The sequence below is a fragment of the Mastigoproctus giganteus genome, chromosome 8 (genome assembly GCF_048544385.1).
Source record: "Mastigoproctus giganteus isolate SK-2022 chromosome 8, ASM4854438v1, whole genome shotgun sequence".
Taxonomy (NCBI): Eukaryota; Metazoa; Arthropoda; class Arachnida; order Uropygi; family Thelyphonidae; genus Mastigoproctus; species Mastigoproctus giganteus.
The window spans coordinates 58,936,098-58,964,012 of NC_143582.1; the positions used below are offsets into that span (position 1 = coordinate 58,936,098).

The following is a 27,915-nucleotide window of genomic DNA, read 5'->3' on the forward strand; positions in this document are numbered from 1 at the left end:
GAGAAAACAGTCCCTCTAACTGTCAATATTTATTTGACATGCTGGAATTCCTGTAATCCCTGAGTGTTGTTGGGGGTCTTCCGCCTAATTGTCAACACGGAAATTCAAACTGAAGAATTGTCTCCTATTCCGAAAAAGATTCGGTATAACATAACTCGGCAGTTCTCGTCGAGCTTGCATAAAAAAAAAAAAAAAAAAAAAGGCGTATCATGTAAAAATCCAGACAGTTAGACAACTTTATAAAAATCCATCCGGACAAATCCGGTTAAAAGAGGATGGATGGTAACCCTATCATAACTACCATTTTTACTCTGCTAATGATGTGATTTTTGAAATCTGTTTTCTGGTTATATTTTTTATCATTCAATCATCATGTTACATCGTTATTAGAGTAAAAATGGTAGTTATGATAGGGTTACCATCCGTCCTCTTTTAACCGGATTTTTTGTCTAAAATTTTTGTCCAGGTGGATTTTTATAAAATTGTCTAAATGTCTGGGTTTTTATATAATACACCATTTTTTTTAAGCAAGCTCGACGAAAACTACGGAGTTATGTTATACCGAATCTTTTTCGGAATAGGAGACGATTCTTCAATTCGAATTTCCGCACAGTATATTTAAAGTCAGATGGCAGCTGGACCTTTTTTTGTTATGCTTGAACTATGTATTACCATTTGTTTTTCAATTTCTACATTGAAATTTTGCTTAATCAGCTGCTTTTTTTTCTCCCATCTTTAGTGCAGTCTACAGTCATTGCTGCACTTCTGAAAATAATATAAACCAATTTTTAATGGTTGTATGTGATGTTTGATCTTCATAGGAAGCTGCACACTCTGACCATTGTGTTCTTTTCAAGAATATGCTAAAAACAATGTTTTTAGCCAAACCAAGGATAGGAAACAACTTTCAATTTTAGGGAGGGTTGTTCTATTGATTAGGCAGAATTTTAAGTTACAAATCAAAAAACCTAAATAATAATACTTGGTCCAATTTTTAAAAATTGGAACTGAAATAGGACAGGGGTCAATCAATTGACCCTGGTGCCTTTTCATATTTATAAATATAAATTGGGATGTTCTAGTTCCTAATGAATTAAGAACCTCCTTACTTAATGAATAATTACAGTCTGACCTTGACTGTATCAGTCAGAAATGGAAATTTATTTTCTATTTATTTATATACTTCATTCCGAGTACACCAACACAAAAATAACATCCCATTCCATTGTGTTTATGGCATCATTATTCTGGATTTCACTGTTAGGAAACAGGATACAGAGTTCTTGATGTAACTCTTAAGAAAAAATGTAATTAAAAAGGGGGTGGATTCTAACTTAGAGCCAGTTTGATCTAGCAGATGATCACAATCACATCTTACATCCTGAGTGGCTTTCATAATTCAAATACATGGAGTCAATTGTATGTATTCATATATAGAGAAGTTGGATCCATGCTCTCTATGTGATATTTTCATGCACTTCTTAATGGTATTGACTGCAGATGGATTGCCCTCTCTACATCCAGTCCATGAACTCCCATTGCACCGTTAAAAATGATTTTGATTCAGACAGTAAGTATACTTGACCTTTTCCTGGTCAATATCATTGTAGCATCACCTGCAGTGAATATAACAGAACTAAAATAAAGATTTTAATAAATAAACTGTGAATGAAAAAGAAACAAAATCCTGTTAAGGTTATTTTGATATTGGCATTTATAATCTACTAGGAACTTTTTGATCACTGTATACACTGATTATTTAATATTAATTGTTAAAATAAATCATGTAGCAACCTTAAGATAAAAATATGTATTAAGACATGCTTATACTACATAGATCAGACAAAAAAAATTAAAGCATTATTGATATTTAACATTTTATATACACTAAATTATTACCCAGTGACATTACGATTTTTTCTGAATCTTGTCATCAGACCTGCAGCAAGGAAAGAAAGGGAGGAATCCTTCATTCGCTGATACACTGCTAAACTTGGGTGGCCATTTGTCTTTCTAAACACTTATTGCAGGTGATGATAGTTTTTTCCCAAAAGGTTCTATTCTTTCTTGCACACATTTTTCCTTCTGTATATTAATGACCTTATTCCTGCCCATGGTCTTTCTTATGATAGCATGATACTACTGATCTTCAGGTAATTGTCAACTTTAATCCTACAACTCAGTCCTATAGTTTTGCAAAAAAAAACTTGCTGGTCCTTTGCTTGCCTTTAAATACAGCTTTCTAAACAAGATTACATACCTTTACTGGGTATAAGCAGAACACAAATATTGCTTCCTCTCCCTTGAAAATATTCTTTCCGTGGAGGGGGGGGTCAAAACCTCTAGTTCCTAGATTCTCCAGAAGAGGGCAGTCAAGTTAATGGCCTCCTTCATAAACACTATCACACAGACATTCAATTTCTGCTGCTTGCTTTTCCATAGATACAGTAGACTCGAAATAGCAGCACATTGAGATAGAATGTATTCATACAGCACAGATGTCTTGCAGTGCCAAAAAAAGAAAACTGCAAGTAATGTGATTATCGTATTTGTTTACATTCTCCATTTTCAAAGTGAATTCTGTATTCTATCTCAGATTATAACCACTGTTTTACTTTTTTTTTTTTTTTTTCTCTTAATTAGAAACCCCTCAATATGGCTCCTAAATTAATAAACTTCATACAGAGAAGAAAATAAGAACAACATTAAAGCTTAGTGACAAACTTGATATAATCCAAACTGTTACATTAGGGTGACCTGAAATGTTAATTCATATACCCATGTGAATTGCATGTGTTCTCTGTTCGATCTGCCTGTTTTGCTGAACGAAAAACCCCAGTTTGGATTATCTAAGCCTGAGATCGACTAACTCAGTCGCTGGATGAAAAAAAGCCCATAAAAGTTCCTTGCGTCATCAATGGTATTCGAAACCAGGCCTCTTCCACTCAGTGTGTAGAGAACACTGTGACAATACCAATGTGCTACCCATGCACACTAAACTTGATATAATTAAGAAAATAGAACGGGGCATAAGCAGAAGTGTATTAATGGTAGAATATAACATTGGCTCATCAACATGTTTGTTTTTTTATATGTGGTTAATAAAATTGCATTCTTTATCTTTTTCTTATTTGGCCTCATTATTTCTGCATTAAATACATTAAAAATAAAACTTTGTAGATAACGCATCTTGAATTTCCCTCTATAACTGCCCACTTTTCCTCCTTTATCCCTTCTGCTTCTGTTCTTTGGAACAGAAGTACAAGTATCTTCAATATTTGCAATGTTCAGCTTATACATGGTAATAACTGTTACAGATTATAATAAAACTTTTATATGTCAGATCACCATTAATCCTCCATTGCTTGCACCCTAGATGAAATAAATTGCTTTCATGGCATCTAGGAGCACCTTTTTCGTTTTTATTATAAAAAATAATTTAACAATTATAATTTGCTAAACTCAATTAAAAAATATCAAACAAAAATGTTTATTTTTGTTTGATATTACTGTCCAGCTTATCTCATCTCTGAATTTGCTCAAAAATTTTTGAAACCAGGAGATGCAACCATGATATGAACACCTAGACTAAAAGTCCCCCCACTTAGACTAGCATGCATACCTGATTGAGACACTGGCTGAAAAAGAAAACCCAAAAGCAACTGGGCTGTCAGAAAATCTTTCCTATCCAGTCAAAATGCATAAGTTTTATATTGACGTCTGTCATAAGTAATATCTATGTTTATCTGTATTAGTGTATTATTAATGTATAATTATGTATATTTTATGTAATGAAATGTTCATACTGAGGAGTATGAAAATTTTTGTGTCAGTGTTTGTTATTTTGAATGAGTGTATGTATTGTGTGAATGCTTGTATAAATGACAATTGTGGCTATCTCTGTTTGGTTGGAGCTCTCTATCATGTCAGAGTTGCCAGACACAGTGAAGAGCTCTTGCCTAGGTGTTTGTTAGATCAGTGAGTGTTAGTCTATTCAAGTCTATGCTCTCTGTCATGCCCACACTGTCGAATGTGATGGAGGACTCCTGCTTGGATGTATGTTATAATCATAAATAGCACTATGCTAGTTTGCATCTCTCAGTTGCATCAGCATTATCGGGCATGATTGAAAGCACATACCACTATGTTTTAAAACATCTTTTCTTTCATAACACTTTTCTCGATATAATTATTTTAGATGCATAACCATAATATATATATGTTATCTGTTTGTTATTGTTTTCTGAGTATATAAATGGATACATGATTTAAAATGTATGCAAATGTCTGTATATGTCAATATGTGTGTCTTGTGCTGGGTGGGAAATGAGTCCACTTAATCTGCAGGGGGAGGAGGTATTGTGTGTGGGTGTGCACACTGACTGAAATAGGCTTGTTTATTTACACTGGCTTCAGCTGTCCAATTCAATGTACCGTAGTGAGTGGGATAAGCGTGTGAAAATGAGGAATGAATGAGAATGGTCTATAAAGTGTCAACTACTCTACCCTGAATATGTATATATATTAAAAACAGTACTAAAAAAAGTTTTAATTCTTACAGGTTAAGCTGTATAAATGTGAATGAATGTCAGGTACTTCTGTAAGCTATGTGATGACACAATGAATGCAATTAAAATATAAAAATATTAGGTGGCACATGTGTCCTGTCCGTTTGTATAATGATGAATGCGAGAGAGTACTATGTACTGTTATTCAGTCTGCCCCTAAATATGTTTAAAAAAGTGTGTGATTATGGTAAATGTAAGCATGACAGATGTGCAATTGGGATGAGGGTATGTAGAGTGTATGTTGTACTAATGGAGTCCTCCATGATTTGACTACAGTTGGGACAACTTATTTGGAAATCCCCCTGCCTTGTTGATCTGAGGCATGACATGGGACATACTGACACTGGCTTGGCCACCGTGGGATTACTTACAGAGAGGCACTGCATGTCGACAGTTCAACCCTCTTCCCCACCTACCAAATCAACCTTTTTGCCTGGTGGACTCTATCACCACAAATCTTTCTGTTCTTAAGTCCCTCCTGTGAAGGATGGGCTCCTCTATCTCTTTGTCTTCACCTCTCCCCCCACTCACTTTTTTGAGGGGTGTGTTTTTTTTTTTTTTTTTTTCATTCTCCCGGGGCCCTACTTGGCAAGCTTAGGCATCGCCTAGGGTTCACCTGTTCCAGATACCTTTCTATTCCCTACTACATCCATCGTGCCTCCTCGAGGCAATGTGGGGTCTCACTAGGAGCCCCTAGGCTAAATGGCTGGAGAGGCTTCTAGTGAACCAAACACTACACTGCACATTGTCTTTGGCGTTTATGGACTTGGGGGTGCTGCTGCTTGACAATGCTGTACACCAAGGGTCCAACTCACCCTTGAATTTCCCCAAGTCCCCAACCACTCACAGAGGTAACTAATTCCAACAATTAATTAATTGATCACTGACTAAAAGAAAAGCTCCTACAATCCAGTCTAAATCTTTTTCTCCCAGTTTGATATGGAATTTAGTTTTGGAATCATTTATAAAAGTAAAATTGTCACCTTCATTCACTTTATTATTCCCTCTCAGAGCTTTATCAACTTCACTGAGGCCCTCTCTAAGGTATCTGGTCATCAAGCTTTGTGGCTACATATTTGAAGTCTTTCCTCATACAGGTGCCCTTTTGCAGATCTCACTAAATGGGCTTCCTATCTTTGGAGTCCTTCCAGAAGCTTAATGTCTAATGTAACTGTAAGATCAAGGGTGGTCATATGGTTGTGTTATACAATAGGATTATAACTTCCTTATCTCTCTCTCTAATGTTTCCCAGTTCTGCAGTGCTTTCCTAAATTTGTTCATTTTCTTTAAAATATCCACTGTATGAACAGTTGGTAAGCTGGAGGTTATAATAACTACCATTTTCTCTAAATTTATAAATATCAGATGTGCTTTTTCAATTTAAGGGAAGTCCACTCAAAAATGGAATATTCAGAGTGAAACATCATCATCAGCCATTTTCAATTCACTGCAGGATGAAGGCCTCTCCAGCAACTTTCCAGTTCCTACTGTTTTGTGCAATGGCCATCCATTTACTACCCACAAACTCATAAATTTCATCGGTCCATCTCCATTGTTGTCTTCGAGGATTTCTTCTAGCTCCTCTTGGGTACCATTCTGTTATTCTCTTAGTCCATCTGTCATCATATCTTCGAACTATGTGTCCTGCCCAAGACTCTTTTAGTTTTGATAATGTCCTTTACTTGAGTTTGCTGCTTAATCGGTGTGTTTCTCTTCTTATCTAACAGTCTGATTCCCAATGTAATTCGTTCCATTCTTCGTTGTGCCGTTCTCAGCTTCTCTTCTATTCTTTTGGTGAGTGCCCAAGTTACACTTCCGTAAGTCATGGTGGGTAGTATACAGTGATTCATTATTTTACTTTTCAGAAAATTGGGATATTGCTCCTCAGTATGTGAATATATTTCCTGAATGTGATACATCCAAAATTTACTTTTCTCTTGACTTCCTGCCATTTATCATTATTAGAGCTAATGACTTGTCCCAGATAAGTATATGACTCTACCTTTCCAATTACCTGTTCCTTCAATGATTATATCCCTCTCTGTGGCATACTTGTTCATCATTACTTTTGTTTTAGACATATTCATCTTTAGTCCAAAATCCTTACTAACTGTGCATAACTGATTATGATTTTCCTCTAATTCTTTGGGATCGTGGCTTATGACCACAATGTCATCTGCAAATTGTAAATGGTTTAGGTACTCTCCATTCACATTGACTCCTTTCTCCGACCAATCTAATCTTCTGAAAGCTTCCTCAAGGGGAGCAGTAAACAACTTTGGAGATAGTGTCTCCTTGTCAAACTCCTTTCTCAATTTTAAATTTGCTACTGTCTTTGTCTAGTCTAATAAAGGAAATAGTGTTCTCATATGTTTTCTTCAAAATCATAATGTATGGAGTATCTATGCCTTGTCTTTCCAGTGCTTGAAACATTGCCTGATGCTGTATGGAGTCAAATGCCTTTTCATAATCCACAAATGCCAGGCATAATGGTGTTTTATATTCATTTGCTTTCTCCATTAGCTGTGATATTACGTGAAGGTGATCCACAGTTGAGAATCCTGTCCTAAAGCCAGCTTGCTCTTTCGGTTGATTCTCATCAAGTATTCTTTCTAATCTGTTAGTAATGACCCTTGTGAACAACTTGTAGATATAAGATGACAAGCTAATTGGTCTATAATTTCCAATTTCTGATTTATCTCCTTTCTTATGCAGCAAAACTATGATTGCATTATTCCACTCCTTAGGTATCAACACCTTTTCTAATGCATTTTGTGAAGAGTCTTCCCAATTTTAACAACTCTACAGTAACTTCATTTCCCCCCCGGGGCTTTCTGATTCTTCAACGCATGTTCTACCTCATCGGGAAGGATATCGGGTATGTTGTATGTGTTACTAATTTGCGATCCATCTTCCCCACTGCTGGCATCATTCCCTCGCTCCTTGTATAATTCTCTATAGTAGCCTTCTGCTATTTATAAGTACACTGTCGGTATTCTTTGGTTTCAGTATCATCTGTCTTTCTGTATTACTGCTCGTTGCTACTGATTTAAGTCCTTTGTTTTTCCTTAATGCTTGTTCTATTTTTCTTGTGTGAAATCTTATGTCCTCTCTGAGTCCCTTTCTAATGGCTTTGCATAACTCAGCATACTCAATTTTCTCCTTGGCAGTGTTTCTCTTGCTCTTCATTTGTCATCTTCAGTTCATCATGACAAGTGTTTCTTGCCTACTTTTTTCTTCTTTGGATTTCTTTTTACCTATAGGTTTCTTGATCTTTATCACTTTCAAAAATTTGTAATATTTCTCATTGATATCTTGGTCCTGAGCTGTCTGCAGAAGCTCAAAAACTTGTTTTTAAGTTCCAGTACATATCGCTTTTTCTCCTCTTCTGTTATCTCAAAGACTTTCGTATTATTTACTCAAGTCAGTTTTTCCTTTCCTTTCTTACATCTATATCAAGTGTGCATCTTACCATTCTGTGATCACTTCCAACATTTACCTTGTTTAGGACGGTAACATCATTCACGATATATCTTCTGTTAGTGAGGATGAAGTTGATTTCATTAGTTGTTAATCCATTTGGGCTCTTCCATGTCCACTTTCTGTTCACCCTTTTCTTGAAAAGGGTTCATTACTGACAATCCTCAAGATTCTTCAAATTCCACAAGTCTTTCACCTCTTTCATTTCTTTCACCAATTCCAAAATTTCCTATAGTTCCCCTTTCTGTGCTGTTTTGTCTCTTTCCAACCTTAGCTTTGAAGTCCCCCATAATGATAGTTTAGTGGGTTTTCTGCTCATCTAGAAGACTCAATTTCGGTGTACATTTCTTCAACCTCTTCATCATCATGGCTCGATGTTGGTACATAAATCATTATAACCTTTAGCTTACCTCTTAGAAATCCTGAGTAGTAGTCTTGACACCCTTTTTTGATGTACTTTTGAATTCCAAAATGTTGTTTTTTATATCATTATGGACCAGAGAGCCAAAACCACCTTCACTCCTATCACTGTTTCCATTGGGGTACAGCAGATTTCCACTTGATAAACTTAAGTTATTCATTTGTTCTTGTTTCAGACAAACCGATGATATTCCAATTCACATTTTCTAATTCCTTTTCCAACTCTAATATCCTGTCTTCACTGATGAGTGATCTTACATTGTAACAGGCCAAGTTCAGTTTCGATTCCTTGCAGCCTGGTCGTACCCAGAGATTCTTAACACCATCTGCTTCCACTCTGATCCTCTCGCTGCCATAAGAGTGGGGGCTGAGGGCCATTTGTTTCATTGTGCTGGAGGGTTTGGTCTTTTCCTCTTAACGCTGACCAGGCGTCTTAAAGAGAACCACTCTACATGTTTGTTGCCACCTAAGTGACGTAACAGGGCTTACCATCGAGAAGGTGTGCATGAGTGGATTTTAGGGAGGCAGGCCAACCAGACTTCTCCTAAATCTTCTGAGATAAAGATATTGGATCCATCAGTGTTTTAGACTGAGTGTCTGATAACACACAGAATGCCTGTTCCACTCTAACAAGCTGTTGTTAATTGTTTTCAATAACTCTAGAATAAACAGCACAACAATTTCCACCCTCACACAGAACTATTTCACACCATGCAGAGAGAGGAGTCCCTTAAATTAGTTATCAAGAAAGGGAGGGGTGAGATCCACATACCTACTTTCCATAGTAAAGGAAGGCAAGTTATTTATGTTTTTAGACTCATTCTCAGTACTATAGAATTAATCTAGCAAACAGCTTGTCCTTGATCTAATGTTAAATATTTCAGAGACCAACTGAAGTTCAGGTCTAATTTTTTTGTCACATAACCTGCACTTTGTAAAAATGCATGTAGTTGTTTCACATATTCAAAAATTAAGGCAATAATAAGAAAAAAAAATGTTTTTTTCTTTTTTTACATTTTAGGGTGACAGATCGATGAAAAAAACTGTCCGCCACATAACCAGTGAACCGGTTGCAGTCATCTTTGTTTTCCCACCTTGTAACGATATTCCGCCGTAAAATTTGTAAACAGCACAAAAGTTCACCTTGTTTGACATCCTGTAGAATTCCATCTACAGAAATTTCATCATGTGTTACTTATCACGCCTGTACAGATTCCTTGCAAATAAAGTTCTGGTTGGTTTTAAATATTAGTGTTTCTTTCCTTTATAATTCATTTAAAACTCAAATTAAAATGCATTGATATTTTTACACTTCAACGTAACTCTTCATCAGCTCTCTCATGGTAATTCAGAGTTACTGGATTGAAGGTTATAAACCACTGCATAGCACTACAACTAAACCTCAAAATATTGACTTGTCAATTAATAGCAGTTGAGGAATCAAACATTCTACCAGCATGTTTTTAATGTAAATCACCCATTAAACAGGGTCAAGTTCTGAACACGAGTGCTTCAACTGAAAAAGAAATCACCAAACATATCAGATGCACATCAACGAAAGACTGCTTAATGTGTTGCTGAAAAAAAACAAGTTGTCCATTTAATTTGATGGTATGAAATTTTTTAATATTTGTTTGATCCTCAATTATATTAGAATTGAAATATGCACTGACTTTTGGCATACTCTAAACCCTGTGCACTTGATCATGTAAGTGAAATCTACATATAGAAAAAAAAATTGCAGATTCACAAGGTTTGCCACACAGCTGATTGTAAGATTCTTGCTATGTATGTAGAAACAGTATACACAATCAGAAATTTTTGGTCACAGTGACAGAAGGTGGTTTGTATGGTATAAAGTGCATTATGTCAGCACAAGTATATTGTTTTCGGTAGTAGCAAATGATGCAAGTAAGTAAGCAATCAACTATCTGCTGCCTGAAGGCAAATTTCTGCACATTTATGATGTGCATTCATTTCTTGTGTGTGTGTGTGTGTGTGTGTGTGTGTGTGTGTGTGTGTGTGTGTGTGTGTGTGTGTGTGTGTGTGTGTGTGTGTGTGTGTGTGTGTGTGTGTGAGAGAGAGAGAGAGAGAGAGAGAAAGAGGAGTGGAGTTGAAAGCTGTACAACAAGCATATTCAGTCCAGTTGTTATTTAGTTTTAGGTGCATTAGTGACTTAGACCTTATTATGTATAAGGTCTATAAATTGTGTGTATTCTGTGGCTGATTTTCCCATGCAGTGATTATGCAAAACAAAAATGTCCATAAAAGCCTCCACATTATGGAAAAAGACCATAAAAATTCAAATCTCGTCAATGGCAGGATTCAAATTTTTTTGGTCAAAGTGCAAATATTGGAAAAGGTCTAAAGTTCAGGATTCATCAATAACTACTCCAATTGGAGATTAATAAAATGCTCACTTCATACAAATTCCACTGCCACCATTAAATTTATATATAAAGCTCTGTCGAATAAGATAAGTACCATTGTCCAAATCTCTAACATCAGATTTACTCCCAGATCCCTTTCTTCCTCTGTTTTTAATTCAGTCCTACCAGGTATAAGTTATTATTTGTCACAACACTTAGCTATGCAAATTTAAGTCTGCATTTAATAAATCTGCACTTAAGAAACAGCATCCAAATTTCCATACTAAGAAACCAGCCAGGAAATAAGTTATCCTTGTTTCCAAATTAGTATTACCCATATAGTGTAAGGAAGCCACAAGCTTTTGCTGCTCTGGTCAAAAAAAAAAATAGGTAAAAAAAATGCAGATTGTGTGCTTCTCTCTTCACATAGGCAATTATCCTTAGAATTTTTTCAAACTGTCAACTTCAACTACATATGGAGTCCCCTATTTCTGGAATTCTCTATAACAGTGAAAATTTCATCTTCATTCATTTTATTAGCCCCTCTCGGAGCCTTATAAATCTCAGTCAGTTCCTTCAAAAAGGTGCCTTTATAAGCTTCATAGCCCACAAAGTTTTTTCTCATGTGATCAGCCTTTTTCTGATCTCATGATGTAAGTTGCCTGTCTTTGGACCCTCTCAAGAAGTTCAATGTCCTTTTTCAGGCGAGGTCTCCATACTTGGTAGAGTATTCTATATGCAGACTTACAATTGCCTTATAACAATGGGATTGTGACTTCCCTATCTCTACAGGATATTGTTCAATAAATCATCAGTATGACACCATGGGCTTTTCTCGCTGCCTGTTTACACTGCTCAGAGGACTTCATATCAGCCCGTATTGTAACTCCCAGATCTCTTTCTTCCTCTGTTTTTAACTCAATCCCACTAGGTGTAGGTTATTATGGGGTTGCCATTCTCCAAGCCTAAGACCTTGCATTTTGCTGCATAAAAACATAGCTGCCAATTTTCTGACTATCGTTGAAGCCTGTTCAGTTCATCCTGAAGGAGCCCTGCTTGGCAGCAATCATTAATGACTCCCAAGCTTTACATCACACTCTTTATTGTTTTGTCGATGTTGTTTATGAAAATCAGAAACAGTGGTCCAAGAACCGCTTGAGGGACTCCACTTCTAAAGTTACATCAATCTGAAGAATATCTATTAATCACAACCCTCTGAACTGCAGCCACCCTGCAATACATCTTAGATTCCTTCCAGTAATCCCAACGTTCCAGCTTATACAATAAGCTCATGATGGACAATGAAATGCCTTGCTAAAATCCAAATAAACTGTCAAAATTATTCCATACATCCAACTCATAAGTATCAAAATAGCTTACTAGGTTAAACATGATTTCCCCTTAAAAAAAACCATGTGAATGGGAAGAAATGACAAAATAACACCTGTGGGCTCTTATGTTTAGTTGAAGGGGGAAGGCTCTTTTTGTATTCAGTTCTTTTAAATGTCTTAATAAACCAAGAGAGAGAGAGAAGACCTAAGAAGCGCTCGGGAGAGTATATGATTAAAACAAGCCATTCAGGCCTATATCACTGAAAAGGTTAGGAGGTTCATTTTTAGTATATACAGTAAAATTCATTAAATACGTCAACAAAACCCAAACTTATATTCAATACTCTAACCCAGTGGTTTTAAACCGGGGTGACTCAGCACCTTAGGGCGCTGCAACAACATTCCAGGGGTGCCACGTAATTTGGGATTAAGTTACTTAAACTTATTATTATTTTTTAATTTATATGTTTATTTCATTATAAAGAGGTGTACAGTATCTTTTTAATTTTGTGGTGATCTATGATTGATGTTTACTTAGTACCTCTGTATAAAGAATAAAATTATATATTGTATATATATAATTTGTATTATGAAATGCAATTTTTATAATTATATTATTGTAATAAATATCATATAACATATATTTTTAATATTATATATATATATTGAGAAAATTGAGTAGGGGTGCCGCAAAATAAAATAAATTACTTAGGGGTGCCGTTATTAAAAAAAGGTTGAAAACCACTGCTCTAACCTGAAACAATGTCAGCATCAACTGGCAGGTGTCATCTCCCATCTGCAGTAGGGCAACAAAACCTGCCAAACAACTTTTGCTGTTTATATCCAAATTATTTGGACTATTTGGATTTGTGGTGGACAAAATAAAGAACTCTAATTCTTTTCTAAAATTTCTTCCTGTAAATGAAGGTAACATTTTTCACTCTATAAAGTATTTGTCAATAAATGATTTCAAATATTAATATCTAAATCTCCAAAGTTTCATTAAAAGAAGAAGAAATTACAATTGAGCAATTCAATAATTCACTACAAGGTACTGGAAAAAAAAAAAACAGTTTTGAAAGTCTTCTAATAAGTACGAGCAAAAAAAAAAAAAAAAAAGTAAAAAAATAAAGTATTGCTAACAAAAAATAATCTTTGTAAATTAATTTATGTAAAAGCATATTTCTCAGCTTATAACCATAAGACAGATAGTATTCCTAGTTTCATGAAGTGAAATGTTTGAGCTAAAATGAACACAGAAAAACAACACCCATTTTAAATTGAGACAACTTTATGAATTCAGTATTACAAAACTGCCAGTTGAGTGGCAAAAGTACCATATTGCCACGCCCATCACCACGGGCATACTTGATAAGTGTGGTTATTTTAGATCACGTGGTGCACTCAGACTTCTGCAGGTCAGAATTCAGTTTCTCCACTTCAATTAATGTAACGTGATTTCATTGAAGTGAAAATTAGATTATTTGATTAAACTATTCTAGTTTAGCTTGGTTTTAATGTAAATTTCTCAGGTGTTGGATTAAGGAGTAGAAGCAGATAGTCCCAGCGTCAGGGTTGATAGAAACCAACAATTACATCTCATTGAAGAATGAAGGAATTCTGAAAGGCTTTTCAGGTGAGGCTGTAGTTAGCCTTATAAGTGATTTATTTATTATTTATATATATTTAATTACATAGGAGTGTGTAGTTATTATTATCATTATTACAATTAGCTATATGGTGCAAGGAAGTCGGAGGCTTTTGCTGCACCAAACAAAAAAAAAATATTTGGGGAATCATCAAGAAAGAGAAAAATTATGATATCCAGCTCAGGACCCTGGGTGTGTCAAGCAAGAAATAATAAAAATAAACTGCCAAAACAACAAAGGAGGTTCTTAACTTTTAAAATATGAGAAGATGGAAAATAAGACTGATAAAGAATCACTCTAGATAACTAATATATAGGTTAGTGCAAAAGCATTATTTTAATGTAGCCATCTACTAAAGGAGTTAAATTAATTAAATTGGCATCATTTTGGTTATATCTCATATTGTGCATACCTTCACAATGAGTTTCCATGATATTGCACTACCTCGAATAAGTAACACTTCACCAGTGGAGAAGAATACTGTTATTTATTCTTAGCGGATACCACCACCCAGATGGCACCGTTTCAAAGCTTTGTTGGCTTCTCCTCGGTGGGTGGTCAGGTACCCTGGTGTTGCAATAGTGACAACCCAGTTATGAAGTATAACTTCGCAATATGAGAGATGATTGATGGTGTGCAGTGATATAGACTATAAAATACTTAAGAGCAAAGGCCTCATGCTACGAGGTAGATGATGCCAGTTTAATTAATTTGACTACTTTGGTTTAACTACGTTAAAATGATGCTTTTGCACTAACCTATATGTTAATCATTCTACCTCGTAGCATGAGGCCTTTGCCCTTTATATTTTGAGAGAGAGAGATAGAGAATCTATTGCAACTAAATGAATACAATGTACATAGATATAAGTGAAGTTGCAATTGTCCGGTCACGGCCCACATCAGAATAGATAGTTATGTGCACACTGTGAAATTAAAAATGTAAACATATTATTACACTTCCTCACATTATGCAATATTAAGTATATTTACAAGCTACATCATAGTTATATTTACAATAAAATATAATATACATGAATGGCACTTCTCTGTCAAACGAATTTTGTTGTGGCACAGGAGAGATTGGCAGATGGTGTGGAGGGTGCACGAATTTGTTCTTATTCGATTCTGGGATTGCAGCGAGCTGCTAACACTTCTCTCCTGTAGGTTTTATTGCTGCAAAACCTATGCAACTCAGGTGCTGTACTTCTGGTAGCATTTGGTTTGGGAGGAAGCGGTCTGAGATATGAAGCCTCCAATGCTTCGAGCAGAGCATCAGGGTTGACCAAAGTTCTGGCTTCAGTATTTGCCAGTAACACGAATCCCAAATGGATGGCGTTGAAATCTGACCTGTGATCATTTTAACTATCAGTCGTATTTCGATGATATCAGGCAATTGATGCATCCCCAGCGAAGTAGCTAAGGCTGTATTTCTGTTACATATTTTATAGTTATATCACTGCACATCATCAGACATCTCTCATATTGCGAAGTTATACGGCATTGCAAAGTTACAGCAACTTCCTGAAATCAGGCAGTCACTGCATCCCCAGCAAAGTAGCTAAGGCTATAGTTCTGTTATATATTTTACAGTCTATATCACTGCACACCATTAGGCATCTCTCATATTGCAAAGTTATACTTCATAACTGGGTTGTCACTATTGCAACACCAGGATACCTGCTCACCCACCGAGGAGAAGCCAACAATCTTTGAAATGGTGCCATCTGGGTGGTTGGTATCCACTGACAATAAGTAACAGTAGTCTTCTCCACTGGTGAAGTGTTACTTATTCAAGGCAGTACAATACCATGGCAACTCTGTGAAGGTATTCACAATACGATATATAGCCAAAACGATGCCAATTTAATTAATTTAACTATTTTTTGTAGATGGCTATGTTAAAATGATGCTTTTGCACTAACCTATATGTTAGTCATTCTACCTCGTAGCATGAGCTCTTTGCCCTTAAATATTTTATAGTCACTCTAAATAAGCAATTGGCCAGCAAGAAATAAGCCCTTTGCGAATATCAGTAATCAAACAAGAGAGAAATAAGTGATTTTTCTTCCATTCATTAATGTCCATGGCTGCATTTTTGCCACACTTTTTTTGAAAGACAGGCCATGACAAGTCAAATTTCTGAACCATCCATCCGAACTTTTAAATTCCTCAATATCCATTCGATGCACAAATGATATGCCTCATCTTTTAAAATATTACCACGTACGGGAACATTTTCTTCATGCATCATTAGCCATTCCAAAAATACCTTTTCAATATCTGGATACTTCACCTTTCGTACTCAAATCCTACCCAGTGCAGCAGATTTCTCTAAAAACTTTCAATATTTTTCAGATCTTTCAGAATAGTGAACTTTTAATAAAGTACTCTATTCTGAAGTTCAGAATAGAGTACTTTTAGGAATGCCAAATTGTTCTACAATGTCAGTCTTAGAATGCACACTTATCTACAGCTTGCAAAATCCTAATTTTATCTGTGATTGACAAAGCTATCTGCTTTCTTGAATCCATACCAATTAACATACACCAACTATGTAATTAACTTCTAGCCCATGTTCATTTCCACACTGCGGGAAAAGAGAATGGGAAATCTTAACAAATGATTTCTCATGGTCAGGCTGCAATCACTCAATATATTTTAAGCGTTCTGTCATTTTTGAACGCAAATATCATAATTAAAAAGTAAAAATTAGATTAAGAGGTGAAAATTTATGGTCATTATAGAGAAATCCTTTTATTTTCAAGGTTGTTATACTGAATGTAAAATAGCATTGGGTTAATGAGAAATTGGCCGGGACCGACCACATAGGACATTAAAAAGAGGGTCACTATAAAGAGCTTCGAACTGTAGCTTGATGGGTCATTACAGTTTTAGGAAAAGAGTGTGAAATAGCTAGCCATAGGAAATCGACCCAAATTAAAAAAGCCATTGAAAGGGGAGAGTAAGAAAAGAAATTTAGCTAGTAATGAGTTAGCAAAGGAAGAATGATTCACTCCAAAATCATATCTGGATGGACCATTTCATTTTGAAAAGTTAGAATTTCGAAAATAGATATAAACAAGTTTACCCGTAGAAAAACTATGAGTTTGGAGAGTAGGGATTCAGTCCTCTATTATGAAGGTGGGTCCCAGCATTGATGGTGGGCCCCCTGCCCTGAAAGATGGTGAGAATCACAAGCACAGTAATATTTCAACATTGGGTTGTAGATTGTAACTAAAATGCTCTGTGATAGCTGAATCAATGAAATCAGCCCAATGTTGAAATATTACTGTGCTTGTGATTCCCACCATCTTTTCAGGGCAGGGGGCCCACCATCAATGTTGGGACCCACCTTCATAATAGACGACTGAATCCCTACTCTCCAAACTCATAGTTTTTCTACAGGTAAACTTGTTTATATCTATTTTTGAAATTCTAACTTTTCAAAATGAAATGGTCCATCCAGATTTGATTTTGGAGTGAATCGTTCTTCCTTTGCTAACTCATTACTAGCTAAATTTCTTTTCTTACTCTCCCCTTTCAATGGCTTTTTTAATTTGGGTCGACTATTTTCTGTAATAGTCCCCTCATACTGAAAGACATGATCACATAATCTATGTTCTAACTCCCCTATCACAAACCCTACAATCTGGGCAACAAAGTAATAGTATCACCTCTGCCATCAGAGCAGAGATAGTCCAAGTCTGGTTGAGGAAGGGACTTTTCCTCCTCAACCTCTACATAAAACATGAATGAACAAAGGCCAAATTATATCACTTTCAATGATGCAGTACATCATTGAAAGGAGCAAAAACGTTCTCCAGGAAAATTTCTTGCACCAGTATTTAATTTTGGTGAGCAGAACGATATTAAAAACGAGGGATGTTTATAAAGATTACTAGTAGTGTTGACCATGAATGATTTATCTGAATGCAAAAGTTGGAAGCAGCCAGTGCATGGTGAGTTGAACAAAGCTGCTGATTGAATAGTTTAATCAGTAGTATTTCTGATCTCATTTATGTTATCAAGCCATTTGCAGAACATGTACTGCATTTCTTGGGAAAATTAAATATGCATAGCTTTTTAGTATATATTATTTGGAAATCCATTTCTCAACATTTTTATTAAATGATAGATAAACATGATTAACTTTCTTTGTGTGTTATACATGTTTCTGAGTTCTCTCCTGCCCCATAACTAACCCTAAGTTTACTATTTTTCTTCATTGCAAGGTATAGCCTGTGTGTGGCCACAAAAAGTGCATGGAAAAAGTCCACAAAAGTGCTAGTCCTAGAGTTTGTGGGGTCCAGGTACAATAATTAATGTTGGGAATACCTTGTTCACCTTGTTGGGACTGGAGTGGGAAGCTTTCTTTGGATTTGAGCCTTTTTATTTGGAACTCTGTTTAATTTTTGCTCTCTGTATTCGCCAAGGACCAACGCTGGCTATAGCAGTGGTAAATCAGATCTAATAAAAAAGATGTAACTTCTTCTTGGCCTTTACTGTTCAGGATATAAAAGGAATATTTATGTGCTCAGTAGTGCAGCCACTGAGATTTTTTAGTGATGTACTGCATCACTAACAGGCTCTTCTACCTTGAAGGAAGGAGAAATTAAATGGTACAGTGCCTCCTCTTCTTGTGATGTGCCGAGGAACACACCTAGTGTAGCTCCATATACCAGCAAACCTCCAGCCCAGAATAAAAAAAAACTCCTACATGAACTACACCTCTCACGACTAAAGCTTACTGAGAATTCTACCTTTAACTCCAGCGAGGCTGTAAAAAATACTGTTGTACAGAAGTTATCCCAAGACTTGAAAATCACGAGAATAAAGTCACTCAGGAAGACTTGCACCGTTGGAGTAATTATTGAGACAGTCATAAAGCATGCGGCACAATCAATCATCTTCAACCCAACAGTTACCTCTTGGCCTGACCACAGCGTTTCCCAGGAGGCAAGGACCCCAACTTCCAGGACTCCTCTGACACTGATTTAAGAGACCACTTCAAGACTAAGTACTAGACTAACTCTAAGTCTCCACTGTACTGTAACTGGGTTATAGAGCTCTCTCCACAAGCCTGGAATTCAATCCATCAACAAGGTCGAATTTTCATAGGATGGCACAGCCATCGCTTCAGTAAGCATCTGGCAGTCCCCAAATGCTTCAGGCACCACCCACACTTGCACTCAGTCAGGGCCCACGTGTCACTGTGCCCAGAAAGGGCACAACTACAATTGTCCTAACAATCTGCTACAGTATGTATGAACTGCAAGATGGCTAAAATTGATGCAGCTCCCTAAAAGGTAACAATGTCCCATTTACATTAAAGCTAAGCATAACCAACAGCTGAAGCCCAACTATGGCAGCAGGGCTTAAGCAATATAATTACAATGTCCTCAAATTACTGCAGCTAAATGCCCAGTGAGTACATGCAGTCACCCAACAAGTCTGACTCAAAGCCAATGAGGAAAATATAGATATATGTATTATAAGAGCTGCACAAAAAAAGTCAGAGGTTATCCATTAGCTTATAAAATTGTTCAAACTGGCCAAGATACCCCTGGGCCGCTATAGTCGTGCAAAACCCAAATATCATGGCAACAAAGATCTCTTCTATTTGCATGGCATGAGTGGTGTGTGTGCTCATGTCATCGGCCCTCTCGGTGAGTTCTACCTGATTTCCTTATACAGTATACCTGGCCAGGACATTACTACAATTGCCTATATCCAAGCAGTTCTAGAAGCACTCCCAAACAGTATAATTGTATTGGGTGCAGACATTAACTGCCACTCCCCAGCCTGGCATAGTAACACTGCTGATCATACAGGTATCTAAAATTGGGAGACATTTGGAAGATTTTCTGGTCACAATGCCATTCGTTATACTGAATAGACCTAATAAACTTCCTACCTACTTCAGTACCCTTGAGAATCCACCATCGACATAACAAATGCAACAAGATCTCAGAGTGGTACATAAATGATTACCCTGTGGACCACATCAGACCACACTGTAATCAATCTCCACAATCCATCGATCAAACCACAACACAGCATCATATCATCAACCAATATGCCAATTGGGATATATTTGCTAGTTCACTCCAATCATCTTCCCAGGAGATAAATTCAACTGTTCTCTCAGATATGAGTGCCAATGAACATCAGAAGTTAATAACAAAAATAATTACTCATGCCTGCAACCAGTCAATCTGGAGGAAGAACCCTAAGCCAACTGCCGTCCCGTAGTGGACCCCTGAGCATAAGCATCACTCTGTCCACACGAAGAGGAAAGCATTTCAATGTGCCTGCTCGTCATGGCCTCTCAGTGAAGTCAGTGCGCTCTGTGAAGAATACCATCATGCTAGGAATGACTATAACTCACTAATAAGACAGCAAAAATTCCGGCCCCCTAGAGGAGTGGTGTACTGCATCACTAACAGGCTCCCCAAGAGTGAGATAACTAATTCTACTATCACATCCCAAGGTGTTAATGACTATGTCCTGGGAAGAATCAATGGATAACATCGTCAACACCTTATTTATCAGTGATGTGGAACCCGAAACAAATTAACAACAGGAAATCTGGCACTCCAAAGCACTTATAACGAGGCAACTGAAGCTCCATTCACCTTCGAGGAATTTCAGCAGGCCCTCGCTCACATGCAAGACAAAAAATGTCCTGGGCCAGACCTCATAGAACCAAAAATCCTTAATAAGGCAGCACAAATCAAATCCCAGTTCCTCTTGGATCTTTTCAACAAATGCTAAAAATTTTGGGCGTCTCCATAGACAGGTGCAGCAGAGCGTAGCACACGCTTCTTGATTAGACCACGGTTCGAGCTCGTGCCCACCAAATACAGAGGATGTGGAAAGGTCATGGAATGACCACCGCATATTCCCGGAGCAATATGGCCTTAGTTGCTAATGCTCCTAAAAACCAAATAACAAACAAATAAGCTTAAATTTTGATTACTTCCCGGAAAAATGGAGAGCTGCAAATGTTCGACTCATACTTAAGAACCCATCCAAATCACTCGAGCAACCTAACTCTTACCAGCCCATTGCTCTTTTATCCATGATAAGCAAGTTCTTTGAAAGGCTCCTCAAATCACAGCTCCAAGCACATATCAACGTTGGCCTTCAATCCGGCCAATTCGGTTTTCTCCCAGGACGTTCTCTGCCAATTAATCACTGCGTCACAACACAAATATTACCTGGTAACTGCAATAGATTTCACTGGAGCATTTCATAAGCTCTGGTGGCCGAGCATCCTGTGAAGACTGTGGTAAGTACATATTCCACTCAACTTGTACAAGTGTATTCAAACATATCCGGAAAAAGAGAAGACCACAATTTTCATTCCATACAGTAACCTCACATGCTCTGTCCACAGGGGCCTGCTCTGGGCATTTTCCTGTGAAACATTGTTCTAGATGAGCTCCTTCCTCTTGACCTGGGGCCTGTTACCACCCAGACATTCACTGACGAGTTGCCTGCATGGTATGGTTGCTGCAGGCTCAAGAGCATCCCTTGAATCCATCAAAAATCATGCCATTCAGATCTTGCAGGATTGGGCTGAACTCCATAAGCTACGTATCGTTCCACAGAATATGCAGTCCATCCTATTTAAGGGGATCCCTGCAGACAAAACCTCCACAGATTAAAATCCAAGGAGCTACCATCAAACTGGCCACAGAACTTAAACACCTGGGCACACCGTAGACTCCCAAGTTTACCTTTTTCCTGAATCTCATCTCCATACCGAGGTCAAGAATTACACAGCCCTCATTGTTCAGGTCAGACTGCGGGTTAAATCTCTCCACACTTAAGTTGCTCTACAAATGCATCATTTCTACTAATCAGTACATATGGCTCCGGGGTCTGGTTTCATTAAGCTACACTGATCCACAACCAGCACAAGAAACTATCCAGCAATGGCTCCTACTATCACCAGGGCCTGCTGCACAGTCAGTTCTGCAATCCTCTAGGTCCTTGCAGGCGTCCCTCCGTTCGATCTAGAGATCAGCTGTCAAGAACACTATTACTGCCTGTCCAGGGGTTTACCCTCAAGGAGAGAAAGACTGGGAAGAGACTAATTGCAGCCAAGCTTCTACAGACCTGGCAGGCCAGATGGACAGACAAGGGTCTAATTACAAAAAAATTTATTCCTGACGTTTCACTTGTTTTTCCCAAAACTTCACCGTGGTTTTCCCCAGGTCTTTACGCAACTAATCTAATAACTGAGCATGGTTCGATCAATCAAAAATTTACTTCCATGGGCATAATAGATAATCCATACTCCTCTTGTGCAGAAATGGAGTACTAGAACCATTTACTATACCTCTGCCCACTCTATGAGAAACTTCATTGCACCTTTTACACTACGATCCAAGACTTGCCACAGGGACATGAACACTTGCTCATTACAGAAGAACAGTAGTATCGCGCATTCACCAGATTTTCCCAAGATCTGTTCTCAAGATGGAAGACCCCACTCATACTGGGAACCATGTTGATGCCTAGACTTTAGCCCGCTGAATACCATATGTTTCAAAGCTTCTACTCTGCCGAATATATCTGCTAACCCCGATCTTATTGGGGTAGGATTTGCTAACTCTGTCTTTGGACAGAGTAGGATTGTAGTGATCTTTGGCCACTACTACGGCGATTTTGGTAATACCACCCAGCTCCCTTGCTGGGTGACTTTCTTTCCTTTTCTTGGACTTCTTCCCTTCGCCCTACTTTCGCCTGCTGGAGCAACTTTGCTCCATTGAACTCTGGCTGTAGAGAACGGCGGCTGCTTCTCTACAGCTACTACACTTTCTCACAGCTTTACTCCCTTCTTGCACTATACCCCCGTGCTCTACTATAATCATTATTATTTTATTATTTTTATTTTTTACTTGGTCTCCACTCAGGAAGCTGAGGCAACCCTAATGGACACCAGCCAGAGAACAATGAGTAGCCTGGCTACCTTCTAGCGATGTGTGCAAGCAACGTGTGGTCGCACCAGGGGCCCTGCGGCTAAATGCTAGAACAGAACAGAACCCAACCAATACTTTTCTGGAATTTAAAGTAGTACTGTATTTCTTCACAGTATACATATGGCGCAGATGGGGGAAACCACAAATGGCGGCTGACTCTAACACTATGCACACTATAATCCGATAAGCCACATTCGCACGATGCAATAGTGGAACAGTCGATTTCACTGTCGACAGCATCGACGGTAATCGCTTGCCAGGGAACTAACTGCACAGATCCAATACGGTAAAGGCGTAACACCGTTGCAAGACGTGCAGAAATGCTCAGCATGAAATGAGTGAACCGTTCTGGTTATGATGGAAAATGGACCAATAGCATAAAGTTGAAACTTATCCAGTACATGAGGGGGGTATCTACAGCAACGTACTGTAAGAGATTGACAAAAATCGCCGCCAAATGTGACAGAAAACTGAAACCCCGCAGTGGTCCAGTACTTGGACAAGAAGAGTGCTGATCACACGGAAAAGATAAGCAAGGGCGGGGCTCGCCCCATGTGTGACAAAACAGAACAGAATGCAGCACAGACAGTAGAGAACAGACTAAACGCAGCACAGCTGCAAACAGCCTGATGGCGATCTGAAGAGGACACCCTAGCCCTCTTCACCTATTATTCCCACTTCCTTGGGGGGGGAGGGGACGTTTTTTGTTCTCTCTCCTCCACCCCCAAACTTCTACTCTGGTGGGGCATGGGCATGCCCCACTTAAAACTGGGGTTATCTACTCTATTGGTCCCATATTTCTGTCTTTTTCCCCCCAATCTTCGGTCTCCCTCCCCTCTCTACCTTCATCATAGCGAAAGCCCCACACGTCAAAAACTTAACATGATAAAATTACCTTACGCCCAAAACTCGGCTTAGAACCAAAGCGATATTACCCCTACGATATCGCAGATTTTTCACTTATTTATATTTTTTAAGTATTTATTATTATGTTTTTAAGGTCCTAGCCGCCGAAATCCTAGGAAATTAAGCGGCAGGACCTGCCAGAGTGAATCTACAGCTACTGGGTTCCTCCACGGGGCGTAAGTGGGACAATGTTGGGCCTCAATAGGGGTCCAACAGCTAAATGACTAGATTTTTTTTTTTTTTTGTAAGTTGTTGGCGCATCGGCTTCTGTGGCTATAGTGCACCTCCCAAGGTTTTTGCAGTACTTTGATCCAAGCCCGAGGCGGGATTCGAACCCGCGACCTTTGGGTTGCCAGGCAGGCACTTTACCCACCTGGCTAGCCCGGTCGGCAAATGACCAGATGAACAACGGTACAGAACACAACACATGAACAATTCCCACACACTTTTAAATCTCTGGCATTTCCCAGTGAACTGGTACACCACAATGAAAGCAACACGGAGGGGGGGGAACCCCTGGTGCCATAAGACAACACACACTTACACTTACATGGGGGGGGGGGGTTGCACAGCAGATTTTCTTGAGAAGACAACTAATTGCAGCAACGTGATAACCCTCTACTAAATGAACCCAGGGACCCTAATGGTACTGAAACAAGGCAGCAAAACTTGACCAGCATTACCGTCATTGGTGTGAACTACCATATATTCCCCAAAGATGTCACCCACCAAAGATAACTACCAATAGAGACAACCCACAAATTAAGACAATCTACGAAAGACAAATGGTTCGTACACTACTGGACATGACTCTCACGGATGTGACCAATAAGATAACCTCCTAGATGAAGACTGACAACGCCACCGGCGTGCCAGTCTTCAACTGCTTTTCTTGGCCAACAGGCATTCTGAACCGGGTACCCTAACTCGGTTCACTTTAAATCCCCCCCTCCCCTAGTAGGGAGAGAGAGAGGGGACGGGTTTTTGTCTTCTCCCCCTCCCTGTCATCTCCTTTTTCTCCTGGTGAGGCCAGTCCCCACTGACCTGTCTGGGGTTGCGGTCCCTATCATCCCCATATTTCTATCTGTCCCCCCCCCTTCTTCAGTCTTCACTCCTACTCTAACTGAATATGCGTGTTGTGTTTTTTTTTTTTTTTTTTTTAAAGGCCCTTGCCACCGATATCTTAGGAAATTAGGTGGCAGGGCCTGCCAGAGTACTTACTTCTAATGCGATCCCTCTATGCCTGACCTGCCTCTTCGGGGCTGAGTGTGGGCAACGGGAGGGTCCCATTAGGGGCCCAACGGCTAAAAGGTCAGAGGAACAACGCAACATGACTACACAACAAAAACATGCACCTTACACTTTTTAAAATCTCTGGCCTTCACAGTGTTCTGTGTTTCACAAGCAGAGTACACACACGGAGATGGGGAAACTCCTGGGACCGTTAGACAATGAACACTTTACACGAGGGGAGGGGCAGCCGCATTTGGACAGATCTGTCCTGATTCTGGCAAACTGAGCTTCCCTGTCCGTTGATGCGACCATGGTGCCACCGTGCACGATTGAATCCCTGGGGCATATGCAGATTTATAATTCTTAAACCGCCCCCGACACATGGGTTTTCTGTAAACTGAAGTAACCAATCGATAATCAACACAACGAACCTACTTTATACTACTGAAGTAACTAATCGATAATCAGCACGACGATATACGACTTGTTAAACATCCAAAATGGAAGATTATTCACCTCCATTTCCATGGTAAACGAAATGTTATGGGGACAAGAAGTTAAGATATTGGAAATATCTTAAGATAATGAATGATTATAATTAAAAATAGCAAGAACTTAAGCTAGAAGCTATTGGCTAGAAGGATATAACTCCTTCTAGCCAATGTTCATTTGATTACCGCACTGCGAGAAAAAAGCGTGGGAACTCAAAAAATTATTGCTAACGGTCAGGCTGCAATAACTCAATACATTTGAAGCGTTCTGTCATTTTTAAACGCGAATATTGTAATAAGAAAGTGAAAATTCAGATTAAGAGATAGAAATTTATGGTTGCTATAGAGAAATCCTTTTATTTCAAGATTGTTGTACTCCATGTAAAACAGCATTAGGTTAATGAGAAATTGTCCAGAACCACCCACATAGGACGTTATAACGCGTTGGGTCGTTAAAAAGAGGGTCACTACAAAGAGATTCGACTGTAATAACACAGTTTCATTCTTTCTTCCAATCCGTTTACAAAGTATCGAAGCCACTTCCATTCACTTTAGATGCACAAATTTAAAACAGAAAAATGTTACCAAATTTAAAATAAAATTATTTTGTCGAACTTGCACTAAATTGGCTGGCTAATCGAAATAATTGTACTTCCATAACCGATGGTCATGTTGTGGCTTCTTGATGAGATATGTACTTTGGCTTATGATCATTTATTTATTTATACATTCTATCTATCTTTTCTATGCTGTTAGTTGTAATTCATTTAACCTTAGGGTCGGTAATCTAACAAAGGGCCTTTATAATGTCACACTGTTCTCTGTCTGTCCGTCCGTCTGTCACAGCATTGTATCTCCGGAACCACTCAACCTACTGACTTCAAATTTTGCACTGGTTTGTACATCATGCGGGCCAACATAACGCTATATTGGTCGTTGTTGACAAAAATTTGCCTGAGAAATGGGAGGGGGGTAAAGTGTGGGGGACAAAAATATTGTCGACAACCTATAGCTTATTATACACTGTTGGAAAGAGCTCAACGAGTATGTTTAAAATTAAAAATGGCGGCGCCAGACAAGAAAATGTGAGTAATTGTCGTGTCCCCCTCCTCTATTTCCGTAGCTAATGGAGCTAAAATTTTAAAAATCACATTAGTCCGCGAGGCCTGGACGTCTGATCATCGCGCCATTACGTTCAGTCTAAAATCACTGGCTATAGTAACTGTGAACAGACAAACCGCCCATGAATATGCCATAGCAAAGGCAGACTGGGAACTCTTCCAGACCACCCTACGGAATAGCATACAACAACGACAGAGAGAATTCCAACGTATCGAGGCCCCAAGAATACTCCAAATTAAAACGACTGAAATCATAAAACAAGCCAGTGACACAGCCATCAGGAAGAAAAATCCAACACCAAGGGAAGTGCCCTGGTGGAATCAAAACCTCCAGCGACTCAGAAAGGAGGCACAGGAAAGAAAAGAAAGGCCTTCCAGCGAGCCAGGTGCTCCTGGCCGACGGCGGAAATTGAAACTCTACGACAGAGCTACAAAGAGGCGAGAAACGCCTAAACAGCACAAATTAGAGAAAGCAAAAACCAATCCTGGGAGCGCCTTGGAGCATTAGCAACTAAGGCCATATTGCTCCGGGATATGAGGTGGTCATTCCCTGACCTTTCCGCATCCTCTGTATTTGGTGGTGACGGGCCTCGAACCCCGGTCTAATCAAGAAGCGTGTGCTACGCACTGCTGCTCCTTCCCACCTGGCTACGGAGGCGCCTGCGCCTGGTCTCCACCACTGGAAACAAGGACCCTTGGGGATTTGTATACAAGCTCATCACCAACAAACTCCCCAGAGGGAAGTAGTTGAAGCCACTAAAACACCTGAAGGATACTTTACTGTCACTTGGGAACACACCTCAACAATATCCTTGACGCTGCCTCTCATCCAGAGATACAAACAATGACAACAGAACAGAGCCGAGTTTTCCAGGCCAACGAGACTCATCAAACGGTAGCAAAAGAGCACCACAATGGAAGAGATCAGCAATGCAGCAGACCTAATAAAGGGAAATAGATGCCCTGGACCGGACCTTCTGGAACCCGAAATTATCAAAAAAAATGTGTAGAGTACGCTCCGAACTTACTATTAAACCTATATAAACTCTGTCTCAGAGAAGGTACCTTCCTGACTTCCTGGAAGATGGCAAACGTTAAACTCATCCTAAAGAATCCAACAAAGCCACCACACCTTCGGGACTCCTACCGGCCCATCGCACTTTTGACAATTATCAGTAAGCTATTTGAACAACTACTCTACACACGGGTTCAACATTACTATGATGAGGCAGGCCTGGCCTCAGCAAACCAATTCGGCTTCAGACTGGGAACCTCCGCCGTGGACGCCTTAACTCACCTCCTGACCAAGGTAAACAGATGTAATACAAAGTACTTGCTAGTGATAGCCGTGGACT

General features: G+C 38.8%; 1 protein-coding gene and 1 long non-coding RNA gene across 4 annotated transcripts in view; one reads left to right on the plus strand and one right to left on the minus strand.

Moving 5' to 3' along the window:
* Eaf6 (chromatin modification-related protein EAF6/MEAF6) overlaps positions 1-9,714 on the plus strand; it is a 425,780-nt gene extending 416,066 nt beyond the window's left edge. For all 3 annotated transcript variants that reach the window (XM_090380123.1, XM_090380120.1, XM_090380121.1), the window contains one exon: positions 9,490-9,714. Coding sequence is in view for 1 of the 3 variants with exons in the window: in XM_090380121.1 (XP_090236247.1) it covers positions 9,490-9,494 (5 nt within the window). In the remaining 2 variants the exon portion in view is untranslated. The remainder of the gene's footprint in view (positions 1-9,489) is intronic.
* The window catches only part of LOC150081557 (uncharacterized), a 122,784-nt gene continuing 96,336 nt past the window's right edge, over positions 1,468-27,915 (minus strand). The window contains exon 3 of the long non-coding RNA XR_016547313.1: positions 1,468-1,616. This is a non-coding gene — a long non-coding RNA (uncharacterized LOC150081557). The remainder of the gene's footprint in view (positions 1,617-27,915) is intronic.